We start from the raw sequence: 27,556 nt of genomic DNA on the forward strand, positions 1-27,556 counted from the left end.
CACACTCTTGGTGGAGGAACCACACAAATCATCACCACCACCACCGTGGCTAATGTGTGTGCTTGCTAAGGAAGGCATGAGACAGACTGTGCTCACATGCTTCTACTTTCTCCTCTGCCACACCTATGAGGGGAAGGCTGCATATCACTGGTGAGTAGGAAGATGCTGGGTGCTTGACTGCTGGCTGGGTATGCATTGCTATGGTGGCCATAGCAGTGGTGGAACTTAGTATCTCTAATTACACATGAGCCCCTGTTGGTGCCTAAACATGCTGACCACTGGTGCTTGGCCTGTATTATATAATAACTTCGGCACAATGGTTGATTTCTGTCATAAGTGTTGTTGGGATTTTTTGTTGGGGGGTAGAACAAAACACAGGACTTCTGCAAAAAAGGACAAGCCCTGTGTTCAGCTCATCTTTTGAAATGCTTCGTTCAATTTACCTCATATTCTGATGCTATTGCAGTATGCATTTTTGCAGCCTTGCTACATGGCCAATCTTGCTACAAGATTGTAGCCAATCTTGTTGCTACAAGATTGGCTGGCAAGGGTAGGGAAATACATCAGGACATGGGATAAATAGAGGTGTTAAGAGTGAAGTGTCATCAGGATGCCAGTGACATTCAGCTCTATCTCTCTATGTCATCTGAGTCAGGTGAGGCTATGCAACTGCTGGATGGGTGCCTGGAATTGGTAATGAGCTGAAAGAGGGCTCATAAACATAAGCTGAATGCTTACAAGATGGAGGTATTGTGGGTAGATTCTCATATCTGGGAGTTAGAGGTATATCCTAGTTGGGGTTGCACTCCCCCTGAAAGAGCAGGTATGTAGCTTGGGGTAGGGGTGGGGACTCCTGGATTCAGCACTATCATTTGAGAGTCAGGTGGCCTTAGTGGCACAGAGTGTCTTTAACCAGCTTTACCTGGTTCACCAGTTACAACTGTTCCTGAGAAGGGATAGTCTGGCTATGGTGATCTTCCAATTCCAATCTCTGATAACTTCCAATTGGATTAATGTAATACATTGTACATGGGGCTGCCCTGAAGATGAATGGGAAGGTTTGGAATAGTGCAGAATATGGTTGTCAAAATTTTAACTGATTCAGCCAGATGGGATCATATTGCATATTACACTAATTCTTAAAGTGTTACATTGGCAACCTATTTGCTTCTGAGCCTAGTTCATGGTGATGGAGCTTAGCTTTAAAGCCCTAAATTACTTGGGACCCAAATAACAAAGACCGTCTCTCCATACACCAAGCAGCCCATATCTTAAGACCTTCAGAGGAGGATCCTCTCTGGGTTCCTTTGACTGTGGAAGCTTATTTGCATAGGAACTAGGAAAGGATCTTCTTTGTGGTGGCTCCTTTACATTGCCATCCGCATTGATCCTTGACTGGCACTGATGCTGCTTTCATTTCAGTGCCAGATTAAAACTTACTTGCCCAGGCATTTTAAAGTGTTGAGCTGGCTTGTTTAGTTTGTTCTCTTTTTATGCTTTTAACTTGTTTTGTTATGTTTTATGATCTTATTGTATTATATTATGGCATATTTTGTTTTTATACCTCTTGTATACTACCCTGATATCCTAGGATGAAGAGCAGGTTACAAATTATTTAAAGTAAAAAAATGAACAAAAATAGGGATGCTGTTTTCAGCATGAATCATGTGTTCTTTGTATCTTGTAGTTACATGTTGTTGTTGTTCAGTCATTAAGTCGTGTCCGACTCTTCGTGACCCCATGGACCATAGCACGCCAGGCCTTCCTGTCCTACGCTCTCTTCCGCAGCGTGCTCAAGTCCATATTCATTGCATTGGTGATGCGATCTAGCCATCTCATCCTCTGCCGTCCCCTTCTCCTTTTGCCTTCAATCTTTCCCAGCATCGGGGTCCTTTCCAGTGAGTTTTCTCTTCGCATTAGGTGGCAGGAAAACTATCCTCCCTCCATTTGAAATGAAATGATAATTGAACTGAGTGCAACAATGTTGAGAGACTGGAACAGGCATCAGAGACTAGTAGATTATATTAAAAATGGCCATCATCTGCAATTAAGAAATGAACAATAGTAGGATTTGTGCTTATCTCAAATATTTACCTCTGAATACTGCATATACAGTGTGCTTCAGGGAAAAGTCTTTTCCTGATGGTTTAAGTGAGTGGTTTAGGTCAAACATTTACATTCTGATTTGGTCCTGTCCTGGCTCAGTTCACTCTGTAGAGCTTTCCCCACCAATCAGTAGAGTAAAATATAGTAAATGAGCAACTTATACCATATGTACAGACTTTCAAATTCCCACCAAATAAAGATTCATGTAGTAATTCTTAATAAGTGCCGCATGTCAAAAATTCTTACATGTAAAAGAAGTATACATTGTCTGAATGTTACTTCCTAATTGTTTTGTACCTTTCCTTATGTGAGTAATTACACTCACTTAACAACATTTAGTGTAATTGAGCACCCTCTCTCTCTATCTCTGTCTCTCGAATAGATTAAGCTCTACTAGCTGACGTTATATTTCCTGTCTCTGCTTTACATGGGCATTTGAGAAATTTCAAGAAATGTTTGCAAAGTAATTTAGATTCACAAACAGATATCACTGTAAAATTCAGTGGGTTAATTTAGAACAGAATTTATTGAATTAGTCCAAAGAGCATATCAAAAGAGAATGAAGGAAAATATGTTTACAGTTCCACATAAAAGTAAACATAGTGTGTCAATTTAAAATATTGCCTAAATACAATTAAAAACACCATGAGAATAACCAAACTAGTATTCGAGATAATGCTATTGTTCTTCTGCATAAAAAATAGAATGCTGAACATTCCTCCATAATTACTTATTTCTCTCATCTTTTTTAATGTGACATGATCAAGGTTCATTTCATAAGTCTTATCCATTAGAACATTAGAACTTGAAAAATAGCAGAAGATTACGCTAAATGTCATGCTGCATCATTTTTAATATTGTCTGAAATGCTTCCTTCTAATGAAATAGTCTCTTAATTCAATGCTTTATTGATCTTGTATTAGGACTTGTGAAAGGAATGTTTTTTAGATTTTTCTTGAATTGCAGTGACTGACCAGTAGTGTTAGGAAATAGTATTAGTTGTCTTGTTTTTAAAGGATATATAATGTCATGTCAGATATCAATGTCATGTCAAAGTGGGTGCTATGAATCCAAGGTTATGCAATGCAATTGGATGGTGTGCTATTGATTGTCTATAAATCTAATCTTGATACTCTCTTTAAAGCTGTCCATGATCACTAAAAGCTTGAAATTATATCAAACTGTGCCCTGCAGCAGGCATTGTTAATCTTTTAATACCTTGGTAAATCATACCAAATTCATTCATTATTAGATTACATTTTAATGATTACTTTTATTGATTAGTTTACCCTTTAGCCTAACAACTTGGTAAACATTGCCAGTTTCATTTTGGATTTGTACAACTATAAGAAAAAGTAATACATCTTGTTCCGTAAATATGTAAATGCCGCTTTAGTATGTGTGTCTATAGTATGCATGTATCTTAATATAAAGCCCTGAGATTGTCAAAGATAGGGATTTCGTCTGAGGAAGAATGGAAAATTTAGCCATATGAATAACAAACTTTTAAAAAGGTAGTTAATCCAGAGATTTGAAATAATTTTACAGGCTATATCTTTGACGTGGGTCAGGGGACAAAGATTTGCAGATCAGGAGAATCAACATCAGTGTTTTGCTTTGTATCTGATGGCAATCCACTTTAAGCACCCATCAAGTTATTTTAGGTCTCCTGTACCTGAAAACGAAGCCACTAGGTAGTGTTAACAGCCATATCACCTTGTTCACAATCCCACCCCCATTCTCATCCTTCATTTACCCTGGTTTGGCAATGTTAACCCAAAACTTGGGCTAATCTGAAACTGGCTTTCACAGGATTACCATAGTCATCACATGAGACCACGTGAATTTAGCCGCGAGCATCTATTTGCTGTGCTTTTATTTAGTGTAGCTAGCAAGTGTAGGCAGTATGCACACATTCTCCTGATTTTCATTTAATCCTTCTGAAATGCCACTTATACTTATAGCCATCACATCATCCTCAGAAAACGAATATTGGGAGGAAATGATATGAAAAAGAGTTTTCTGTCTGTAGTAAAGCTGCAGTCTGTCAATTTCAGAGGAAGAACCTAGGTTTTCATACTTTGTGAGGATGTGAATAATGTCCCCACTATTCATTTTCCTGACAATGTTCATGTTTTTTAAAGAAAATCTTTATAATCTTTTCCATCTCTTGTCTTTTCTTCCTAAACCATAAAGAAAGCTACAACTGGTTTAAGCCTTTTTCATTAAGAACATTATCCATCCTCTCCAGTACTTTAGTAACTCTTTTCTGTAGCAGAATCAGTCCTCAGACTCTTCCTGTATAATCCTTAACAATCTTTTCCATTGCTGCATTAAACTGATGTCAACAAAAGACCCATATGTGCATATAATAGTTTTCTCAGTGTGTATTACTTTACACTTACAACAATGAAGGACTAGAGGCACACTTTGGATTAGTGGGAGCCAGAAACTGACATAGGGATGTACGAAAGTGACTTACCTTTCGCAGATTATGTTGATGGGGGGGGGGAGGCGCTCCGTTCCTCCCCCCGGAATCCTCAAACGGCCGGCTGTGCTCTGCAGCAGCTCCGCGGAGCAGCCGGCCAGGCCCCGCCCTGCCAGGCCAGAGCCTTCCGCAGCCGGATTTCCAGCTGTGGAGGGCTCTGGGCAAAACAAACAAACGAAAAAACAACAACCGCATACGCAAATGGCAGCGGCTACGGCCGCCGCCATTTGCGTTCCTTCTTTTTGGCCGTCTTAATCTACGTAAATATTTACGTAGACTATGACAGCAAAAATCAAGGGGAATGCAAATAGCGTAGCGGGCGCTATTTGCGTCCCTTTTTCATTCACTGTTTTAGCCTACATAAATCTTTACGTTTTAGCCTACGTAAATCTTAATCTACGTAAATCTTTACGTAGGCTAAAACGGCAAATCAAAAGGGGATGCAAATAGCGCCCGCTACGCTATTTGCGTTCCCCTTGATTTTCGCCGTCATAATCTATGTAAATATTTATGTAGATTAAGATGGGAAAAAGAAGGAACGCAAATGGCGGCGGCCGTAGCCACCACCACTTGTGTATGCTTTTTTTTTTTTTAAACCCACCCCCAACCATGATAGGCTACGTAAATCTTGACGTAGCCTATCACGTCTTTTTTTTTTCCCCCCCCCACAAGCCTGGAAATGGCGGCGGTGGCAGCCGGTCAGAAGACCCCCCACCGAAGCCACCGCCGGAGCTGCTGCCGCCTGTTAGATCTGCCCCAGGTAAGTCTCGTCCCGGGGGGGGGGATCCGCTGGGGGGCGGCAGGCTGTTCCGCCACAGATTTCAGGGAGCCGAATGCACTGGCATTCGGCCTCACCGAGATCCGTGGCGGAATTCTCTGACATCCCTACACTGACAAGCTTCAACAGGATCTCACAAATCTACAAAGAGAGACATGCATGAGAAACCCATGAAGCGAAAAAAAATCCCACACAACACAACTGATTTCTCTGTTGTGTAAGTCTCCCTCTTGCATCCTTGGCCACTGACTCCATCAAAAGAATCCAAGCGGTATTGGTAATCAGTAAGGCTACCAGTGATTATATTTTTATGTGCTTCTGATCACTGTGATTCCTGAAGAAATAGCTTCTAGTTTAAGATTTGACAACCTACATGTGGATCTTACACTATGCTGTAAAGGGAACCATTTGGAATGACTCCCTGAATAAATTAGCTTATACTTTATACTTGTCAATGAACTACCCGTGTGTGTCCCGATTCCAGAATGTCTGGGCAAAAATAATGGTTTGGACGGGGACAGTAACACCATACAAAGCACTAAACTGAATCCCTTTGAAGATAATATGATGGTGTGATGGATTGTTCTTCATCTTAATAAATATATCAGTACAGATATATTATACTGATATATCTTTGTGAAGGTAAAGGATGAAAACAATTGAAAGTATTTTCTTTGTTCTTGATTTTTTTATAGGATTCCATCATCTGGATTGTAACCTATGTTATTGTGCAGTCTAGATTTCAATTAATTCATGGAGGGGTATTCTTTAGAACAGCAACTTGGACTACTTGATCTTCAGGTCCCTTCCATCTGTTTCACTTAGCAAAGTCCCTCTCAAAGCAGTTCCCAGTCAAAGTACAAAAATGATTTTTTTGTCCCGTATCAAATCAAATAAATTCTATCCCTTCCATATGCAGATTTCTAAGAAGAATTCTGTGTCCTGTTGCTTTTCCTGGCTTCAGAGTCACCATTCTACCACTTCAGCTGGATCTGGATTCTTGCTGTCTGGAATTTCAGTGATGCAGTATTTTTTCTTCACACCATTCTGACTATAACTTTATTAGAGGCATTCTATTTCACCCACCAGCTGTCCTGCAACACATATTTTATTTTTATATAACAAATTTATGATATTATATTAAAATATTCTGAGCAATGTATAACAATATATAATAAAACCATAATAAAATACCATACAAAAGCTTAAAAGACTCAATTTTACATTGATGATCAAGTGGATATTTGCAATTTGGGTTTTTTCTCAGCAGCACATATATGACAGATTCAATTGGTCAATTATTTGGACCATGCAAGACATTTCATATATGTTTCCGGCTTTAAGACCCTCTTTTTTCCTAAGGACGTTTTTATCTCAGTAACTTTTAAGTCTAACTGTGTTAGAGATTTGTGCCTAGGAGCAAAGGAAGCTGCCTTATACTGAGTCAGATCATTGGTCCATCTTGCCCAGTATTGTCAATGCTGACTGGCAGCAGTGGCTGTCCAGGGTTTCAGTCAGGATTCATTCCTAGCTCTACCTAGAGATGCTGGGATTGAACCTGGGACCTTCTGCACACAAAGCATGTACTCTGCCACTGAGTTATGGCCCTTCCCACTAAGAGCAGCAGTTAACAGACCTTAGTCTGTTCTGCTTTTGTTCTATTTTTCTGTGTTCTAATGTCATGATATAAGACATTGTCCCCGTTTGACAACATTTAGAAAAAATATTTTCATTACCTCTGACAAACGTATGTTATACTAGAGTTTTCACAGGTGATGCTAAGCACACTTTCAAGTCACCACTTGTAGATATTATTAAAGCACTACAAATAGCAGAAGATAAGCATTTGAAAATCAAATATATGTTCTTTACGATGTAGCATCCAAATTAGAGATGCAGGGAATTAAAAACTGGTTTTACCTACATTTGTGAAAGCTCCCTGTAACACTTTGCACTGTGCTAAGCAAATTAAATAAGGGACGGGGAGTAGAGGTATTATACTAATAGCAGAAGGACCCAACAGGTGCATCTATGGAGTCTGGGGAAAGCTTGGCATATGTAGCATGGCAGCAAGGTTTAAAGAGAGATTTTAAAGATGGGAGGCTATATCTTTCTGTATGGAAACTGTATTTATGAAATGTCCTTACCGAATATGCAGTATCTAGACAGCGTTATATATAAAGCAATTAAGAATGTTACTTCACCTGAGCAGGTTATAGATTGTAATGTCCTGTTAGAACAGAGGCATAATATCAATTGTATTTTAATACACCCACAGTACAATGTTTCAAAACACAGGCTGAAATAAATTTAAAATGGGGCAAACTGTTTTTCTGAATTCTGGTGTGTGTCTGTGTGTACCAGCCTGCACTGTATGTGACTAATTTACATAGGTAGGGTTTGAATTCTTTTTTGCACAAATGAATACATTTTGAAAAGGACTTCACAGAGCATTTCTACTATGTAAGTGAATGCTGTACTATCTAATGTAGTGTAAAACTGGACTTAGCGGTCCCACTGATTGTTTTGCTACCTGTTTACATAAGAATTTCTCTGCAAAGCTATATATACTCCATTTCATCTTACTTTCAATTTTAAGAATAGTGGGTGTTTAAACAGAATTATAAACAACAGACTTAATCCTACTTAACAAAATACATATTTGTAAAATAATTAGGTTAAGAGTGATCACAATGAGAGTATGTCCTACAACACTTGCCTCAACAATATACTTTGGGGAACTCATGGGATTTTCACTTTGAAGGTATTAAAGTAAGCTGTCCTTGTTGTTAGCTCTTCTTCAGTGAATTCCCTGGGATCGTTAACATTCTCTGAATGATTCTGAAGTAATATTGCAGTTGAAACTAGTCTAAATATTTGACAGCTTATTTAAAGGATAACTAAAAGCAAACACTTTATATCTTAATTTTTTTTTAATCTCTCAGGAAAATTAGGAGGATTTGCACAAGAAAACAATACTATAGATTCTGGAGAACTTGATATAGGCCGAAGAGCAACACAAGAGGTTCCTCCTGGGATCTTCTGGAGGTCACAAGTCTTCATCGATCAGCCACAGTTTCTAAAATTCAATATCTCCCTTCAGAAAGATGCATTGATTGGAGTGTATGGCCGAAAAGGCTTGCCACCTTCGCATACTCAAGTAAGACCTGTTTTTACTGAAAGCAGTTTTCAGTATTTGAAAAGAACCATTTTGCATCTTTGAAATATGTTATTGCTCTGGATTTCAACCATTCCTTTTTGACTAATTTTCAGTACCTATTTTATGTATTGTGTCAAGCTGATAATGACAGACATCATTGTTATATAAGCACCCTTTTAAAAATGTAATTTGGGGCATTTTTGTCATTTTCCTTCGTCCTCTCTCTTCTCAATCATCACACTCCGAGATACCAGGCTTCAGGCTCGCTACTTTATTAGTTAACGACCAGATTCTTTACAGATGCAAATTCTAGGAAACTCTCATGCTACAAAGAAAACAGCTACTCTACACAATTACGAATACCAACACAGGAGCCCAAGTGGAAGTTAGAGAAGTTGCTGGCAGTTTGAACAAGATCTTCCCATCCATACTAGCTTAGGGGGGGACGCTCCTCCCTTACAGTTTCTCCCTCCTACATAGGCTATCATGCATAGCCAACCTGGATGAGCATCTGAGCTCCGCCTCTAACTTTTCCCGCTTTGCTCTGCGACGGACCCTAGCATCCCTCAAGTCATGCCCCTCACTCTCCTCCTCCCCCCGAGACCTGGGTTCTCATGGAGGAGGAAAGGGGGGGCCTCCAGGCTGAGCCATCTGTGTGCCAAGGTCTTGAGAAGAAGGCCTTGCCATATCTGAACTCACTAGGGAGGGAGTCTCCCCCTGTTCTGGCTGTTCCCATTCTGAATCTGAGCTGCTAACTATCTCCACACGCTCAGATTCATTCATGACAATTTTATCTCTATGGTATATAGAAAGTATTTTCTGATCATTTTGATTGGTAATCACAAGTACAGTAAAGAGAAATGTAGACAAATGCTTAGTTTTTCTATCTCTTTGGGGGAACATTTTGATTCGTTTTAGCTGACGCTGCATGTGGGAAAAATTGTACCTTTGTATTCCTGCTAATTAATTCACAATTGAATTGCTGAAGCAAGGTTCCTATCAGTTGATTTGACCTAAATGTGATAGGTTCCATGACAGAACCATATATCTGGGTTGGAGTGAGATGGCTATAAAAGGCAAATCAAGAACACAAGGGAGAGGGAAAACCTGAAGTGTATATGGTGAAAGCCAATTTGAGAGAGGTATAAGACATGAAGAAAAAAATGTTAGCATACAGGGTAAAGAGCAGGAACACCAAAGGAATGTGGGCATCCAATACTTCTGGACCTCATCCTGGCTAATTAGGTGATAGAACCCATTTTTTCAGCTGATAGGTGGGGTAGAATAACTGATAAGTTACCTGAAGTGTCAGGGTTCAAGGAAGGAGCAAAATACAGGTAACCTAGGGTTAAATCCAACATCACACTACCAGAGGTTTACTAGCATGGTGGGACATTCTCCCTCTCTCCTCCGCAGTACAGCCCTCTGTGCCACCCAAAAATATACTCTGGAGGGTTTCCCAGCTTCATTCCCTTCCTATCTTGTAGGCTTTTTCTTGAGGAAAGAAGGTAGGGTCTATGTTAGTTCCCATGGTTTCCAGGATCTTTGAATGCTGCTGTGAGCTTTCAAAACAATGTCCAAAAATATTGTGGAACATGGGAAATGTAGCACCATTACAGCAAAGGGACTAAGTGGACTGTGTCCCATGACTCCTGCTTTATATGGTCACAGCAGTATATAAGGCCTAACAGAGGCCCTACTACCTATGGAGCTCACTACACCTTGCTTTTGGTAAGCTTGAGAAGGGGACGAGGGCAAAATGGATCCATTTCATATTTACCTCAGGTTAGGAAGGTTCTGTGCCGAATCCAAAGTGGACCCAGGCGGGCAGATCAATGAAATCTAGTGTTCAACACACACACACACACACTCACCCTCCCATTTTGAGGCTTTGCACTATCATATCTTCAATAGCTTTTTGGCCAGATGAACACATGTTTTTCTGCCAGGAACTTTTAAACATCTTCCCTCAAGATATTGCCCTTAGATATGTATGCTAAGGGCATATATTCGGGAGCAGAAGTCAGTGAAGGCCTTTTTCAAGGAAATATATACCAAAGTGTACATGCAAGGATCCTGAATACAATCCCCTCAAGTATTGATACCATTAAGAGAACTCCAGATCCATATGAGAGAATGTACTCCATATCTGACAGCTTATCACTGCCTATAATGTTTTTCTTTTGACAATTGACTGAGTCAGTGGGTAAAAGTCTCAGCACCATAATGCTTTCATGCTTTCTTTTTTTGCCTTTTGTATTGACCCCCTTGTTCCAGATAAGATTTCCTTGTTAGCCCCATCTGTTGCCACTTGATCCTATAAGCCATCCGTCTCCAACATGGTGCCCACCAGATGTGTTCTACTACTCCTAGAATCCCCCAGCATCATAGTTGGGTGGGGGATTCTGGCAGTTATTGTCCAACACATCTGGAGGACACCAGGTTGGAGAAGGCTGCTATGACCAATTAATACTATTAGAACACCTTGAAGAGACTCTTACCTCTGCCCTCAGCATTGCTAAGGTAATACATGGTAACAAAATAATATTAGAAAATTTGGTTTGGAATTGCCTCTTGTGTTTTCAGACAAGTAAAGCCCCATACTTCAGTCCCATAAAGAATTTGTCCAGCAACTTTCCCTATAAAGATGTATAGAGTAAGGATTACTAGATTGGCTTCCCTTCCTCACATGCAGTTCAGAATTGCCTGCACTGTTTTAATTCACTAGTTTTAAGTGTCCTTTCTAGGAATCTCTTTTGTTAAACTGTTAATCTAGATCAGGGGTGGGCAACTTGTGGCTCTTTAGATGTTTTGGCCCACAACTCCCATCAGCCCTAGCCAGTATAGCCAGTGATGAGGGGTTATGGAAGTTATACACCAGAACATCTGAACAGCCACAAGTTGCCCACTTCTGCTCTAGGTATTTAAAGTTTTCCTCTTGTTTGATATAACCATCTGTCGACCTTTTGTGAACTCTATGACACTTCCCAAATACTACAGTTTTGGTTTTGTTGTAACTTAACTTAACTTAATCACCATCTGTTTTTCCTTACAGTATGCTCCAAAACTCTGAGTAGCCTTCTAAGGCCTACGTTATTACAGAATCTGAAGCATATATCAAAGTATATATCATCTGTGTATACCAAAGCTTGGGGTTTTTTGGATAGTTGCTGGGAATTTGGCCTTCCATTATATTATTCACATTGAACAGGAAGGGTATTAAGCTTTGGTGGCTTACTCCTCTTTTAGTTGGTATTTTTTCCCTATTAATTAGCTATTTCAAAACCACAGACAGCTCCTAGTACTTTCAATCAAATAGATTGTGCAGCTATTCCACCTTTCTTCCTTAAATGATTATTTGTGGAAAGAAAAAAGATGGAAAACGCAGTGGGAAAACATGGAAAGATTACAAGTGAATCTAGACCCCCTGTAAAAAAAAATCTGTGAAATGAAACAGAGTGAATGGGGTTGGACTCGATGGCCTTGTAGGCCCCTTCTAACCCTACTATTCTATGAATGCATGATAAAAGCCTTGTCTGGAAGCAGCCCTGGTTTTCTATATGCATTCATCTTTATTTAAGGTGCATTCAGTCATGTGAGACTCCACCTGCAGCCTGCAGCTGTACAATCCAGACACATGGTTAGTACTTCAGTGAGAACTATGCTCTTGATCATATCTGATAAGTTTCTTATCTCCATAAGATCCAATCCCTCAGAACATTTTCAGCCTCCTCTTAAGTCAGAGGACAGTGCTTGGAACCATTAAAGGTTTCTTTTCTTGGACCTAGGAGCTCCTACAGGATGGTTGAGGATTGTTTATCCCTCCCTCCTACAAACCAACTAACCATTCTAAGAATCTGTCTTCTTCTCTGGTGCTTTTAGTGCTACATCTCCATTGCAATCTGTTTCTGTCTTGTAAGTTCTGCTCTTTCTCTCGCCCCTTCTCAGCTTTCTTTACACATATAAAGCTGAAGCTGCCCCTCCTGCTGGTTACATGCCTCCATTTTTCCACCCCTGCCCTTATCCAGTCCACTTGGGCATAATTTCAGCCAGCTGGCATGGGCGAGGACCCAAATTGTATCATTCTCACAGACTCAGTACAGCCTACTTTAAGGTCTCCAAAAATCATAAGGAGTGTTCATCGTATTCTGGGATCAAATGTCAAATCAAATCAAATTAAATTAAGACAGTCTATGGGTCAATAGTTCTTTCTCCTTTTTTTTTAAACCTGCTGCATTGGCAAGATCTGTTTCTTTTCTGATGGGAAATGGGAACTGTACTAGGCCCCATCCACCACTGTTGAATACAGTTGCTCCTCCAGGCTTATTATTATTATTATTATTATTATTATTATTAACAACATTTCTATACTGCCCCATAGCCGAAGCACTCTGGGTGGTCTACAGAAGTGACAGGGCCTTTTCTTCAAATCCTCTGATAAAAGTCAACACACCAGGCCTTGGGCCATACATTTTGCAGTATCATAAAGTAAAAATATCACAGAAGAGCTCTTCTGGAATATGCAGAGCACAAGCCGTACTTTCATATGAGATCATTAGTTCAATAAATGTTTATATATTTACGTATTAAAGCTCTTGTATCTAATTACATTATATATAGCTGTTGTCGTTTTAAAAAGCTGTTTTAGAAACAAGGGAGAGTCAGTTATTTCTCTGTAAGTCGTAAGGAATCTGAGATAAGAAGCAAGGCTTTTTGTGGTAAGGATGTTCCAGCTGGGAAGTTTTAGGTGCATCTTTGTTATTTTTACCAAAACACATAGGTGGTCAGCTGTGAAAATCCGACATGTGAAGAGAAAAATCAGAGTTAGAAATGCCTTTGAGACATTTCCAGTGGGGAGCTAGCACAACGTCTTGCCACTATTACCATATTTAACATACCTTAAGCCTTACAATTTTTTCCTACTGAATCTACTTTAAAAAAATAAAATCACAGTTATTTGTTTGTTGGTATTTTAAGCAGCTTTACATGGCTGTTTCTGCACTTTGGCGTATAATACCATCAGAAATTATATTTTGCAGTGTTTTTCCTGTTTTGTAACTTTACTCCTAGATGTGGTAGAATGACTTCCTATTGTACTCTCTGCCTGTGTCAGAACAGTCTGAGTTGCACAGCTCTCTTTTTGCTCAGGTATCGCAAATAAATCAACTAGAAGTAATTGATAGTGGCTGCCCATTCAAAATCAGTCAGTGGTAGTCTGCAAGCCTTTGTGACACTTTCTTAAAATGTCAGTTTCATTGCAACTAGCCAATCAATATATTTATTTAAAGAGACAAAATAACAAATAACTTTGGTAGCTTAAAGCAAAAATGAACAAAGTGTGAGCCAGCAACATATGTATATCCAATAAATATAAAGGACTTATCCATGGATGGGAAAATCATGTATATTAGTGCACAGAAATTTTTTAAAACATCTGCAGCAGCTGACACACCAGCTCTAGAGTTAGTTTCTTTTCCATCACTCAGTGACCTCCACATGCAAAAGCTTGGCTAAAGAGGTCTGTCTTGTTATAAGTCTGATGCAGAGATGCTATATGCAAACATACTTTTAAAGCTATTTGAAAGCATGATGACAGTGGTCTTATCATGCTCAGATCTCCTTTAGACAGTTCCATGCAGATCCCACCCCATGGAAATGGAAATCTGATATGCAGTGGGACGAAAGGGGATTTCATATGCTGTTGTATTAATAAGCAGGTTGTATACAATTTATGATTTTAGAATTACAGCAACATGAAAATTCATTCTTGGGTGTGGAGATACACAGACACAACACACACACTACTGACTTTATATAGCTGTCCTATAACAGAAGTTGGCTCACAACAAATACAATATTAAAATGCAGCATAAAACAATAAAAACTGTTACAACTAAAATACAGTTAAAAGTGAGAGGCCAAGACTAAAATACCTAAGTTACTTAAAAAGTCTGGGTGAATAAAAACATCTTCAGTATAGAAGAAAAGAAGCAGTATGTACTTTGTCATACATTTAAAATGTAATTGTGACAAGTGAGAATGCTGGGTAATTTTAGGCAAGCAGTGGATACATGAAAGAGCTGCATCATTGTTCAGACTGTATTAAATGCGTATTCTATGTGACCATCTTGAAATAGTGGCTTCTGTTACATAGGTGCTGAGGAGTAGCTGAAAAGTAATATGAAGCAAGTGCTTCTGAAGGAATATGTACTATGGCCTTCATTTAAATATTCTGTGATGATTAAACAGATATATTTTAAAACAACATTCTAGAAATACTGAATCTGTTTTTCTGTGTAAAGAAAGTCATTCTGTTCTTTAAAGAGAGAGAGGATTTTATATTTAATTCTATTCAAGGGCTCCTTCTGAAGATCAGGAGTGAGTCGATACAAACCACTTCAATCCAAATAACTTAACTGATTTTATAACTGGCTTGGATGTATCAGTGGTTTCATACACTGACGTAAATAGAACTTGGTTGAAATTTCACTTGTTTGATATCTAAAGTGTGAGGGAAGACTGCAGATGTGTGTTTGGCAGGGGGGTTGGTAGTAATGGAGGAATTTGATACCATGTTTGATTTCTATGCTAAATCCACCCTTCCTACAAACAAACAAACAAACAAACTTCAGTGACCTGTCTTGGCAGCATATCTTTGCCTTTATTAGTGAGCTTATAGCTAAGGAGAAATTTCCCACTTCACACTCTTAGCCTTTACAAATCACCAGCATGTGACCTAGTTTTTCCTAATTTGGGACATAGAATAGTAATGTGTAAAGCAATTAAAGATTTTAAAAATACATTTGTCTCTAATAAAGTTGGCATATTTGGCACTTAACTGTCTAAGCACCTGTAACCTATTTGTTGTTATTGATAAAACATAGTGCTTCTGACAGCTTTGTTATATCTTAAGCTGATATTGTGCTTTCCGTTATCAGCTTCCCTATTTGTAGCTTTTTAGTTATGTTCTCTCTTAAGAAGAAAAAAGTATAATAATAACAATGAGTAACTGAATTGTTGTAGGGGGATTGTTTCTACTGTCATTAATTGGCATCATCTATGTGTGATAATTCAGGTACATGTAGGTGGCTATTTTTAAAATTTGATTTATTTTTACACCGCTACTTGCGTCCAAAAGTTAATGTTCCTGGTTTTACTTTAGCAAAGTATATAAAATCACAGTCTCTGTGATAAATATAGCTATGAAAATGTACTCCTAGTATAGTATTGTTCAGGATGTTAGCATGCAGACAGGATATTGTAGAAACTGATAGAGGACTCCTTCAAAGATTAACTGTGAAAAGTACTTCAGGCAATTATGCTTTCATTTGAGAAACTTTTAAATGCCAAATTTCATACTATGCCAATAATGGTATAAAAATGATTTTGAAAATAAATGCAGCACTACATAAGTGAATAATATGTACGTTCTATGCAATTTTCCCTTGCAGTATGACTTTGTGGAACTTTTGGACGGGAGCCGGTTGATTGCAAGGGAACAGCGTAACCTTCTTGAGACAGAGAGAGCAGGTAGACAGGCAAGGTCTGTCAGTCTTCATGAAGCAGGATTCATTCAGTATTTGGATGCTGGGATCTGGCACTTGGCTTTTTACAATGATGGGAAAAATGCAGAACAAATTTCTTTTAATACTATTGTCATAGGTAAGCACAGTATTCACAATGCTCAGTAACAAATGCTGTAATCAGATTTTTTTCTGTAATAAAAGGTTTTTCTCCTACTTTGGATATTCCGAGTATTTTACAGAAAAACTATTTTAATTGTGCAGAGTTGTATCAAAAGATTACTTACCTGAATGTGTACTAAAAAGATGCTTGTGACATACTGCTGAGGTCTGTTATGAAAGTAAAAAACTTGTAATAATTCTATTAATATCTGTAGCCTTTGTTTTCTAGTAGTTTAGTAACATTCTAAAACCAGTAATTAAAATAAATTGAGCACTATTTACTTTCTCAAAGGCGGTAAGTGAACTAGGCATACGCAGTTCTAAAAGTATCCCAATTTGTTGCCATTTACAAGTAATTTAAATGAAAGGTCTCTGCTGTTTCTGTTAAGTGCTGTGATTGCAGCGTGTTAGAATTCCTCTTCTTATGGTTTCTTTCAGAGTCTGTGGTGGAATGCCCCCGCAATTGCCATGGAAACGGCGAGTGTGTATCAGGATCATGTCATTGTTTTGCTGGATTTCTGGGCCCTGATTGTTCAAGAGGTATATAAAATGAATTCTTTCTTAAGTCAATACAAATAGGGAGCAGAATCACATGTAGTTAATAGAGCAGCAAGAAAAAGAAACTGAAGTACAACTTGTCTAGATGTTCCTCTACTTCTAAAGCTTGATTGAAAAGAATTGTGTTAAGTCTTCTGTCATGTTTTATTTCACAGCAGCCTGCCCGGTATTGTGCAGTGGCAACGGGCAGTACTCCAAAGGACGCTGTCTGTGCTACAGTGGCTGGAAAGGTACAGAGTGTGATGTGCCTACCACCCAGTGCATTGACCCTCAGTGTGGGGGTCGTGGGATTTGCATCATGGGCTCTTGTGCTTGCAACTCTGGATACAAAGGAGAAAACTGTGAGGAAGGTAAATATGTAAACATTTACTTAGGATTTGACTGTAATTCTTCAAAAGTGCTTTGCTACACCATTATATTCTAGGCCCTAAATATAAGACCATATAAATTCTGATTCTAGCACATTTTCTGTTTCATAGAAACATGTCTTTTATATGCATATAATTTGAATTCTGATTCTTTCAAGCATATTAAACATAGGATTTAGAAAATATTTCTAGAACTGTAGACTTTAGTTGCATTAACTACTGAATGTGTAAATACATTTTAATCTCTTGGCTTCTGAGCATGATCTTTGTTGCATCATTGAGCTGGGTGAAGTTAAAAGGTAGAAAAGATAGATATTAAATGAAGCATTCAGTATTTTTAATATGATAGAAGAAATTATTACAGTACTGCATTTGTTAGCAATCTTCTCCATAAACTTCATTTCTGAAAATGCTGATTCAAGTATATCACAGTAAAAAATGGTGCATCATTTTTGTGTTGTAATGTTGTACATGTTTATGATAGCCATTCCTCTGTGCTGAAAAGTGTGGTAATTTTTGTTGGATTTTTTTAAGGACGATCCCCCCCCATTCCATTCTCAATCAAACTGATTTTATTGATCTGCACGTACAAAGTAATACAATTAAGTCTCTGGAATTAAATTTTCAGACCATTGACCCTACAAGTGTAATGTTTTATTGAGTCAAATTGCTAAATTAAATCTCGTCATCTAAAGCACATTAAAGTGAATTAAGAAAGATAGGGACCGTGCAACTCATTTATTTCCTAAAGAGGCTAAGCATACTACACAGCTGTCAGAACACAGGAGCCACAGATTAGTAGAACGGTCCACCAGGAACTTCTCCCAAGAGGGTCTCACTTAGATGAATGGTCTTTGGGCAACAGATCTTTTCCAGCTTCCATTTGTTTTAGCTAGGCTAGCTTCATACAGTTTCAAAGCTGTGCCTTTTGTTATGAATATCTGAACTTTGCCTTAGTATAACTCAGAAGGTTAGCTTATAAAATCCTCAGTTTCATGAATTTGTAGGTCATTGCCCTGTTTTTATAACAACCTCCGCCCCCCATGTCAGAACAGGGGGAAGTTTATTTTCAACAAGCTCCCAACTATGGAAGAGACTAAATAGCTGATTTACTTTTCTAAATTACATTCCTAGAACTCTCCAAGACTGATCCATGGCCCACTGTAACATTTTTCTGGAGTAATGAGATTAATCAAAGAACCCTGTGTAAAATGGCATAAGCATAGGTGAGGGCCTCCTTGGGGGAATGTAGGGGCTTTGGATCTAGTGGATCCAAGAATGGCCCTGTCCTGCACCTGGAATTTCAGAGCCTTCTATCAACTACTGCTCACAGGAACACTATTGGCAGTACAGCTTAACTTGCAGAGCTCTCTGTAGGCATAATGGGGGTCTTTGTAGTGGCAGAGCCCCTGGCAAGATGGATTAGGATTGTTCTGTCAAACAAACATCTTTATTGATGAGCAGGTTGGATTTAGAAAAGGTAAGAGTACCAATGATCATTGCTTTCTCCTTATTAAACTGATTAAAATATATTTAAGGCTCAAAGAAATGGTGATATGCCGCCTGTGTTGATTTGATTCCTGCTTTTAACAGATTCAGTGGGTGCAAACTGTATTTAACATTATGGCATATCAGTATTGAAAGATGTCTGTTTATCCTGATCAAGAAGCTTTATACCTACACTACTATTAGAGAAGGAACTATGATTCATCTCTCTGGGATAATTCCCATCACAAGAAGGATGAAGCAAGTTTTGTCTCTTAGCTCATTTTTATTCAATTTGTATTTTAATTATTTGGAACTGCATAACATATGTTTTTCCTGTGTCCATACTGTCCTATAAAGTAAACTAAATCTTGCAATCCTACACACACTTTCCTAGAAGCAAATCTCATTGAACAATATGGGATTTTAGCGTATGTGTGAGCTGAGGTCCACATTGGACTGCACATCCAATGCACTGCTACTGTTGATGACATAGTGCTGCTATCCTTGACTCAGATAGGAATGGAAGTGGCTTTTGAGAAATGTTCAGGCATCTGTCAGAGAGAGCAGTTATATATTAATCAGAGTGAAACCAAAGCCAAGGTGTTTTGGAAGCCACCATAGGTAGATGACACACATACATACATACCAGATTAATCAAACCTTTTGTTGAGAAATATATAGAGATGACTTTTCCATTTTGATCATGGAGTCACTTCCAACCTCAATGTTTTCACATACATATATCTTTATCTTCTCCCTCTGACAGACATTAGCCATGCTTTTGAAAGTTTGTTTGTAACCTATCATCCTTTCCCTAATGTAAATTTTTGTGTGTCTTAAGGCTTCAAACACTTCCATTAGCTCTTGAGGGGGCTAGCGTCAGAAAATTCCAGCTGAACAATGTCTGTATTCAGTCATCAAAAAGCCTTCCAGTTTAAAAGACCAGATGATAAGGCTATCTCACGTTGGCCCAAACTCCACAAAGCCAGGAAATGGGAAGCTAAGGCTGATGCCTTATCTGACGTGCCCTGTGATCAGTCATGATGTTGTGCAATGTCACAAATCGTGCTTGCTTACAACTTACCCTCTCTGCACCCACAGTTTTCCTGGGTCTTTCAGTCCCAAATTCAGATTGGGAGGATGGCCTGGGACCAGCAAGGATGCTCCACGTTGTCCTGGTCCTGTATTGCCTTATGAAGTATCTGAGCCTTACTGTAGAGGAATCCTATGGTGAGGTGACCTATGCATGTTTGTTGCTTAAACAGTAGCTTGCAGGATGGGTTGAACAGTGAGAGGAAGCCCTCTTCTTGCACCCCTCACCATCCTTATATTATTTTTGTGTGTCACTACAAGGTGAGCCTGTATTACATTGTAATTCAAGCTTTTTATTCTGGTTTTTCTATTGCACCAACAGGAATGAGACAAAAAAATCATTCAACACCACACCGAGATTTCCAGCAGCAGGGATGCTGCAAGATTACTGGGGTTGCTTTCTAATACGAGACCTTTGGTTGTGACAGAATAGGTTTGGAGTCTGAAAGGAAAATATTCATTCTCTCCCATATTGAGATTTCCACTAGCACACATACTGCAGGACGCTATCCATGGTTGTTTTGGATCTTAAGATGCTTGGTGAAGATAAAACAAGGTGATGTTATGGTGTTGTAGATTAAAACAAGCGATTAGTGGAAGGCTTAAACACCCTCTTCCAGCACACTATTTATTTGTTTTAGACAGCATCTTCCCAATATCACTTCACCCCAGAAAAGATGTATGGGGTCAGGTTTGTGAGTTCAATTGTCTAACTTCATATTCTATGTAAGTCTCTGTGAATACCTTTTAGGAGGGAGAAGGCACTGCTCTACAAACATACTTCAGTTTAATACATGTAGCAACTGATTTCTGCTCAAAATCATTATGTTCCCCACCCCCACACCACCACGTTCCACTTTTACTTGGCACCTCCTAATAATCTTTGAAACGATTTTCCCCACCCCCACCCTAACCTGCTTTGACATTTCTCACCATTACTGGCAACATCATCAGTCATACTGTTGCTAGGAAATACAGCAACATGTACCACACACCATTATTAGCAGTAGTACTGCTCTCAGTCCAGCTACATTAAAGGAGACACCCATCTCTCACTATAAACTCACCCAGTAAAGACATTGGTCGACTCACAAAATAAAGGTGTGAATCACCTCACAGTAGGATTCCTCTAGCAATACAGTAAGGCTCAGATGCTTCATGAGGCAATACAGGACCAGGACAACTGTGTGTCTTTGCAATCAGAGGTACAGTGCTTCTGAACACTGAGGTCCTATCTCTAATATGAGTATAAGAAGAGCCGTGCTGGATAAGACCAAGGGTCTAGCATTCTGTTCACACGGTGGCCAAGCAGCTGCCCATGAGGAACTCACAAGCAGGACTTGAGTACAACAGCACCCTCCTACCCATGTTTCCCAGCAACTGGTGTAAATAGGCATACTGACTCTGCTAGTGGAGATTGCTATAGCCATCATGACTAGTGGCCCTTGATACCCTTATCCTCCATGAATTTGTCCAGTGCCCCTTTAAAGCCATCCAAATTAGTGGCCATCACTACATCTTATGGCAGCAAATTCCATAGTTTAACTACGCGCTGGCTTTCTTTTACCTGTCCTGAATCTCCCACCAATCAGTTTCATGGGATGACCCTGGGTTCTAGTATTCTGAGAAAGGGAGAAAAATGTCTCCCTATCCACTTGCTCTAACCGTGCATAATTTTAAACCCCACTATCATACAGTGGATGCCAGTCGCCAGTCTGAATGGTGGGACGGAGGGCAAGTCAGCAGAGGCATAGCCAAGGGATCATGAGAGGCAGAGCCAAGGGGGATCAGTGGATTAGGAGCAGTCTTTGAATCCCCAACCCATACCACAGAAGGAGAAAACTGAGGCGCAAAACATGCAAAAGGGGGTGGGGATCACATAACCACACAAAAGTACTCCTTTGTATCCACCTGTTCTAGCAGTAGCTTCCATTTCACAGAGAGTCAGGTGACTTTAAGATAACGAATGGGAGCAGAGAGTCCACATGGCCATAACAATGATAATAATTAAAATAAGATGTGATAATCTCAGAGCCACATAGAAAATCAGCCTTTGGAACATATGAACAAGTTCTGAAAGCCTCCCAACATCCATGCTTTTGTTCTGAAAGCACCCTAAAATCCATCACAAATTATCCACCAGAGCAGGCCTACTCAGAAGCAGCACAGTACAGATTTATTTATTTCTGTACCGCACAATAGCCGAAGCTCTCCAGATTACGCAGATCTTACTTGTAGGAAGTAAGGATTGGGTTGCTCAGGGGAAAGTATAGGCATCCCTTTGTATGTAATGATGATATTGATAATCATCTCCCTTGGAAGCCAGCAGGAACCCTTTGCAACCGCCCCCCCTTCACACATACACAAAAACACCCCAAACCGTAACATCGATGATAATGATCATAATTAAAATAACACATGATATTCTCAGAATCACACAGAAAAGCAGCCTTTGGAATACAGGAACGTTCACACCCCTGCCTCACCAATCCATGGTGTACAATTGTTCGCCAACCCTGATTAAAAAATAATAGTATTCTGAGCATGTGTAGTTTTATTCTTTAAACTCACTTAAATTATATCACAATTATGACTGCTGAAATAAAATGGAGCTTGCTTCTGCTATCCTGATGCTGAACACATTTACTTCAGAATCAGCACTGTTTTCTTGTAGAAAAACATAATCTGTTTCAAAAATAAAATGCTTATTTTTTTTAAAAAAAAAATTCCATTTGAATTTTTATCCTCTAAGTTCTACCCTTAAAGGCGGCCTAAAAATTACATTCCAGCAGGCTGTGCTGAGGGAGATGAGAGTGAGAAGCAGCACCATTCCTACTGATAGGCTGGCTGGGGAATGCTGGGAGTTGTAGAACTTATTTCTCCCTAAATGTGCCTAGGATTGCATCCTTCCCCCCCCACCCCTCCCTTTTCTTTTTTCCTTGTGTGTCATGTCTTTTTAGAGTGTAAGCCTGCAGTCAGGAATTGTCTTCACGTACTGTTTATTTTAGTTCAATGGGCATGTGGTTTGTTGGGTTGTAAACTTGACTTATCCAAAGCCTTTATAGCATGTTTGATTTGATGATCCTCCTTTTTCATTGTGTTCTTGCAATGTGTATTCACATTGCACCATGCAATGCACCATGCAATGTGTAATGAGAAACAGCTACGCCACATGGCTTCCCATCTTGGCTCTGTGTTTCCTCCTCCCTCCTAATCCCCTTTCCTTTTGTGTTATGTCTGTGGACAGGGGCTGTCTTATTTCCTATCTTTGTAAGTCACCTTGGGAGACTTTTGAGCTAAAAGGCAGAATAAAATGCAGTACATAAATAGGTTTGCATACAATTTCAATCTATATCTCTCACTCAAAAGTGGTTTTGAAAAAGTGACTGGCAGTGTGGAAGCTTCTGTGATAAAAATTAATGAAAGTTTCTGAGTGCATGATACAGCATACTTCTGATTCTATTTTACAAAGAATCCTGCGTAACTGGGAAGTTTGCACTTTTCTTTTTGTTTGAATCCGCAGAAATTGCCCTGAGAAGATGTGAAATTACTGTCCTCATGTTACAAAAATTGTGCTCTATCCCTGGTAGACTCATCCAATTTGTTTACCAAGAACGAGAGGAGGCAGAGATCTGGTCCAACACGATTTTATTCTGCAGAATAAGGCAATCTTTGGGGCTTGTGCACCAACAAAGACGGCAATCAAGTAGTGTGATCCAGAATCTTATATACACAAAGTCTTTGGGGGCTGTCTTACGCTTGCGCTCTATCAATCTCTTTGTCTAGCTGAGAAGGAAACAGGAAACGGGAAATGCCTTTCACATACTCAGGCATGCGCAGAGAGAGGTAGCAGAGAGATAGTCATGTACTCTTGTATACTATGTTCTTGACATTCCTGAGTCCCTGATAAGGCACTATATCTTTGCTAGCATAACAGTTTTATACAGAAGTAGAACACACACAAAAATCTAGCTACATGGAACAGCTTAAGCTAAGCTAGACATATTAAAGCTGAAATTTCTATAACACTCATACAGTATTTGCCTGACTTGAACCAGAAAGTCATGGATTGGGGGGGGGGGGGCGTTACAAGTGTGTTGAAACATCAGTGCCTTGCAGCATTTTACCATCCCCTCAGCCAAGTCATTTCCTTTCCTAATTATGCCTTGGGATACATGGAATGTGCCTTTTTTCATAGCAGCTGCACACTGGGTTGACATTGTCATAAAGCTGTCAACCATAAGCCCAAGATCTCTGTCTTGATCAGTCACAAGTTTACAAGTAAAGTTGGGATTCCCCCCGCCCCCAATCGTGCATCCCTTTACACTTGCTTATACAGAACTGCATTTGCCATTTTGATGTCCATTTTTCCAACTATGGAGCAATCCTTTTGGAGCTCTTCGCAATCCCTCTTCTTCCCTAAATAATTCGGTGTAATCAGCAAACTTGGCCACCTTGCTGCTTAGTCCTAGCTCCAGATCATTTATTATTATTACTATTACTACAACTTCTACTACATTTGTTATTATTACATTTATATCCTGCCCTTCTTCCTCTTTCAAGTAACCCAAGGCAGCTTCCATGGACATCCTCCTCCTTCATTTCATCCTCACAACAACTGTGTCAGGTAGGTTAGGCTCAGAGTCAGCGAGTGGCCCAAAGCCACCCAGTAAGCTTCCAGGGCCGAGTGGGGACTAGAACCCAGATCTCCCAGGTTCCAGTCCAACACTGTAACCACTATACCACACTGTATGAACAAGTTGAAAAGCATTGGTCCCAATACAGATCCCTGCTATCTAAAAAGCTGTCTAAAAGTTCAATATGTTTCAAAAAATATATTTTAAAACTTAAGCAGGAAAATAGTGAATACTCTTTTAAGTTGTTAAACAAATGAAATCATGCCACATGAGAAGTCTTAAGATATGAATGGTTTATAAAGAAAATGAAATGCAGAAGAACATACAGAAGTAAAATGTGAAACATACAATAATTACAAAGAAAATACATGTACAAATACTATGCAAAAAGACACTACAGTTTAACTCTTGCAAAAGCCTATTAAAAATAGCAATGTTAGTAGGCCCAGCAGGCCCAATGTTAGTAGGCCCACAGCAATGTTAGTAGGCCCAAGTAGGCCCAGTAGCCGTTTCAGTTGTACATAGCTGTACTTAAACTTCCACCAATCCAAACTAGTTAAATGCAGTGTTTGAAGCTTTCAGCTGTATAGCAGTATGGTCTAAACCTTTAGAGAAAAGGGAGAGAGTGAGGGGGAGGGGGAGATTAAAAGGAGTGTATAGCTACCTCTGCAGATCCTAAGCAGAGATCTGAAGACCAGGCTTTCATGGACCCAGAGGAAGGTTGAAAGAGACATCTCCTAGAATCCATAGTGTAGAACTCAGCAAAGTCCAGGTAGGTAAAATTAATACAGGCAGAGTGGAGACAATATTTTAAACTGAAAAATGTTGTGAAGCCCATCCTTCACCAGTGAGCGAAATAAGATAGCAGGCAAAAACTACACCAAGCTGCTCAGGTGCCAGGTGCCTGGCTCAGAGAAACTGGCTTGGGGAAAGATGCCCCAAATAGTCTCAAAGCCAAGAGAAAACATGTTCAATAAGAGAAAAGAGGACTTTTCTTCTCCCAAAAGGGTGGCAAAAAACAAAAAAAAACCTCAAAACAAATCAAAATCTGCTAATACAGTTCAGAATTAAGCAAAAGGTAAAAATCAAGCAAGTCAGGCTGGAACAAAGGTGGTTCTTATCTTTTTCACAGCGTGCTGTTGCTTTCTTTAATCCCTTGACAGCCCTCAATTTTTTGCTTTTTGTTTGGCTCTTTTCTGTAGTTGCTAACTGGAAAATTTGGTTCTGAATGACATGGGGAGGGGGCAGAAACCTGCAGAAACAATGACAAATGAACAGTTTGTCATTGTTTTAGGCAGCTGATGTTACTCTAGGCCTTATCAGGGTACATGGGAACACTCTGGATTTGTGGAGCTGCTAGCTGCAGGGAGTAAAAAATGTAACCTTTTCTCATACTGCTCCATAATTCCATGGCTTGACCACAGCTTTGTTAGCTGCTTGCCTCCTTCTCAAACTCCAGGCAGCAAAACTTTCTGCCCTCAAGGAAAGACAGGCCTGCTTATGGAGCAAAGTTTCACTCCCATTCATGGCATGACATAGCTTCCTTCTAAGCCCTCTGTTCCCAGCACTTGAATCCAGAAAGGGACCTTGGTAATACACACGATTAAGGGGAAAGGGGGGAAGCAGAGGAAGAAGGGAAATAGCTGGGAGTGCAGACCAGTAAACAGAAGTAGTGGGGTCTGGTCATGCTGAGGTGATTGCTTGTGTGTGTACACATACACAGAGGACCCAGAAACTCAATTAGCTGCTGCTACTTTTTCTCTACACAGCAATTACTCCCCTCCCACTGCTCAACATTCTGAGTGCCGGCTTATGAGATCTCATAAGGGTTCATTATACCAATAAAAATTATTTTAAAAATAAGTAAATAATTTAAAACAAGAAATTCCATTCCACCAACTACAAGAAATTCTATTCCACCCTTTCCCTAGAATGGGAATAGGAAAACATACATGGTTTTCTTATATAGCTTCCAGCTTTTTGGCAAATGATGGACACAAATGGTTGCCAACACATGTTTTCAGTGCCAAAACTGCATGACTGAGTATTTATTTTATTTTTTTGTTGACTTCCCTTTCTCCTTCAATCTTTAATCAATCTTCCTGAAATTTTCAGTTTATATAAAATAGACATTTCTGTCTGGCACATGCAGTTTTCAGGAAGGTTGGTGAAACCCTTTCAATTTTATTAAGGTTAGAATAACCTACCTCCCTGATTTTCATTTAACATGGCGAAATCCTTTTTTGACTGATCGCCTTATCTGTTGGAGGCACAAGTGTGCCTCCAATAGTATTTTTGGAGCCAAAGAAATGGAAACTGTTGAATACATCATTGTGCTATTTATACTGAACTTTTGGAAGAATACATAAATACCTTGCTTGTAGAGTCAAGTTAATTTTGATGTTTTTGTAGATTTTGATGTTTTTCTTTTATCAAATTTGTCACAGAAAAAGTGGCAGAATTTGCTGTGGCCACTCAGAAAATGAACCAAAATGTCTTGATACTCAAGATGTTGATTCTAATCACATTTGAATTTGACCTTTATTTAACTCTGTTTGATATTTTATGATGTTATTATATTTGGTTAAATAATAACAGCACACCTTTGCATGTTTACTTAAAAGAAATTCCCATTGTGTTCAGTTGAGCTTTCTCCCTAGTAAGTGTGTTTAGGATTGCAGCCTAAATGAAACTGACTTAAAAAGCACAGGTTTTAAAATATTATTTTTGCTTATCTAACACCCTACTAACAAAATTACATTCATAACATTCAACAATGCTCAAATTTTACTTTGACTGCGAAACTTAAGGGACATAGACCCTTCAGCTCTGTATAAAATCTCTGTGGTGCATAAGCGCTGTTGGGGTAGGATGGGATATACATATACATTGATTTTATTTGTTTGTTTGTTTGTTTGCTTACAATATTTATATACCGCTCCAAACCTAGCACAGATTTCGGAGCAGTGAACACAAGAAATAAAACAATAAAAAGATTAAAACACCACATTAAAATTATACTTGTTTAAAAAAAACACAGTGCCACTAAAAACCATAACTGCTCAATTACGGAATGCCTCCTGGAACAGTGCTGTTTTCAGGAGGCACTGGAAACAACACAGTGTTGATGCCTTCCTGACCTCCAGGGGCAGGGAATTCCAAAGAAAGGGGGCCGCCATGCTGAAGGCTCTTCTGC

General features: G+C 39.2%; 1 protein-coding gene across 2 annotated transcripts in view; it reads left to right on the forward strand.

Moving 5' to 3' along the window:
- The window catches only part of TENM3 (teneurin transmembrane protein 3), a 445,596-nt gene that overhangs the window by 300,845 nt on the left and 117,195 nt on the right, over positions 1-27,556 (forward strand). For both annotated transcript variants that reach the window (XM_084856497.1, XM_084856499.1), the window contains exons 8-11: positions 8,318-8,532; positions 15,984-16,194; positions 16,656-16,757; positions 16,931-17,125. In XM_084856497.1, coding sequence (XP_084712623.1) covers positions 8,318-8,532; positions 15,984-16,194; positions 16,656-16,757; positions 16,931-17,125 — 723 coding nt within the window. The remainder of the gene's footprint in view (positions 1-8,317; positions 8,533-15,983; positions 16,195-16,655; positions 16,758-16,930; positions 17,126-27,556) is intronic.

The sequence above is a fragment of the Heloderma suspectum genome, chromosome 5 (genome assembly GCF_057233095.1).
Source record: "Heloderma suspectum isolate Gila_16-S chromosome 5, 16-S_ref, whole genome shotgun sequence".
In the NCBI taxonomy this organism is placed as follows: Eukaryota; Metazoa; Chordata; class Lepidosauria; order Squamata; family Helodermatidae; genus Heloderma; species Heloderma suspectum.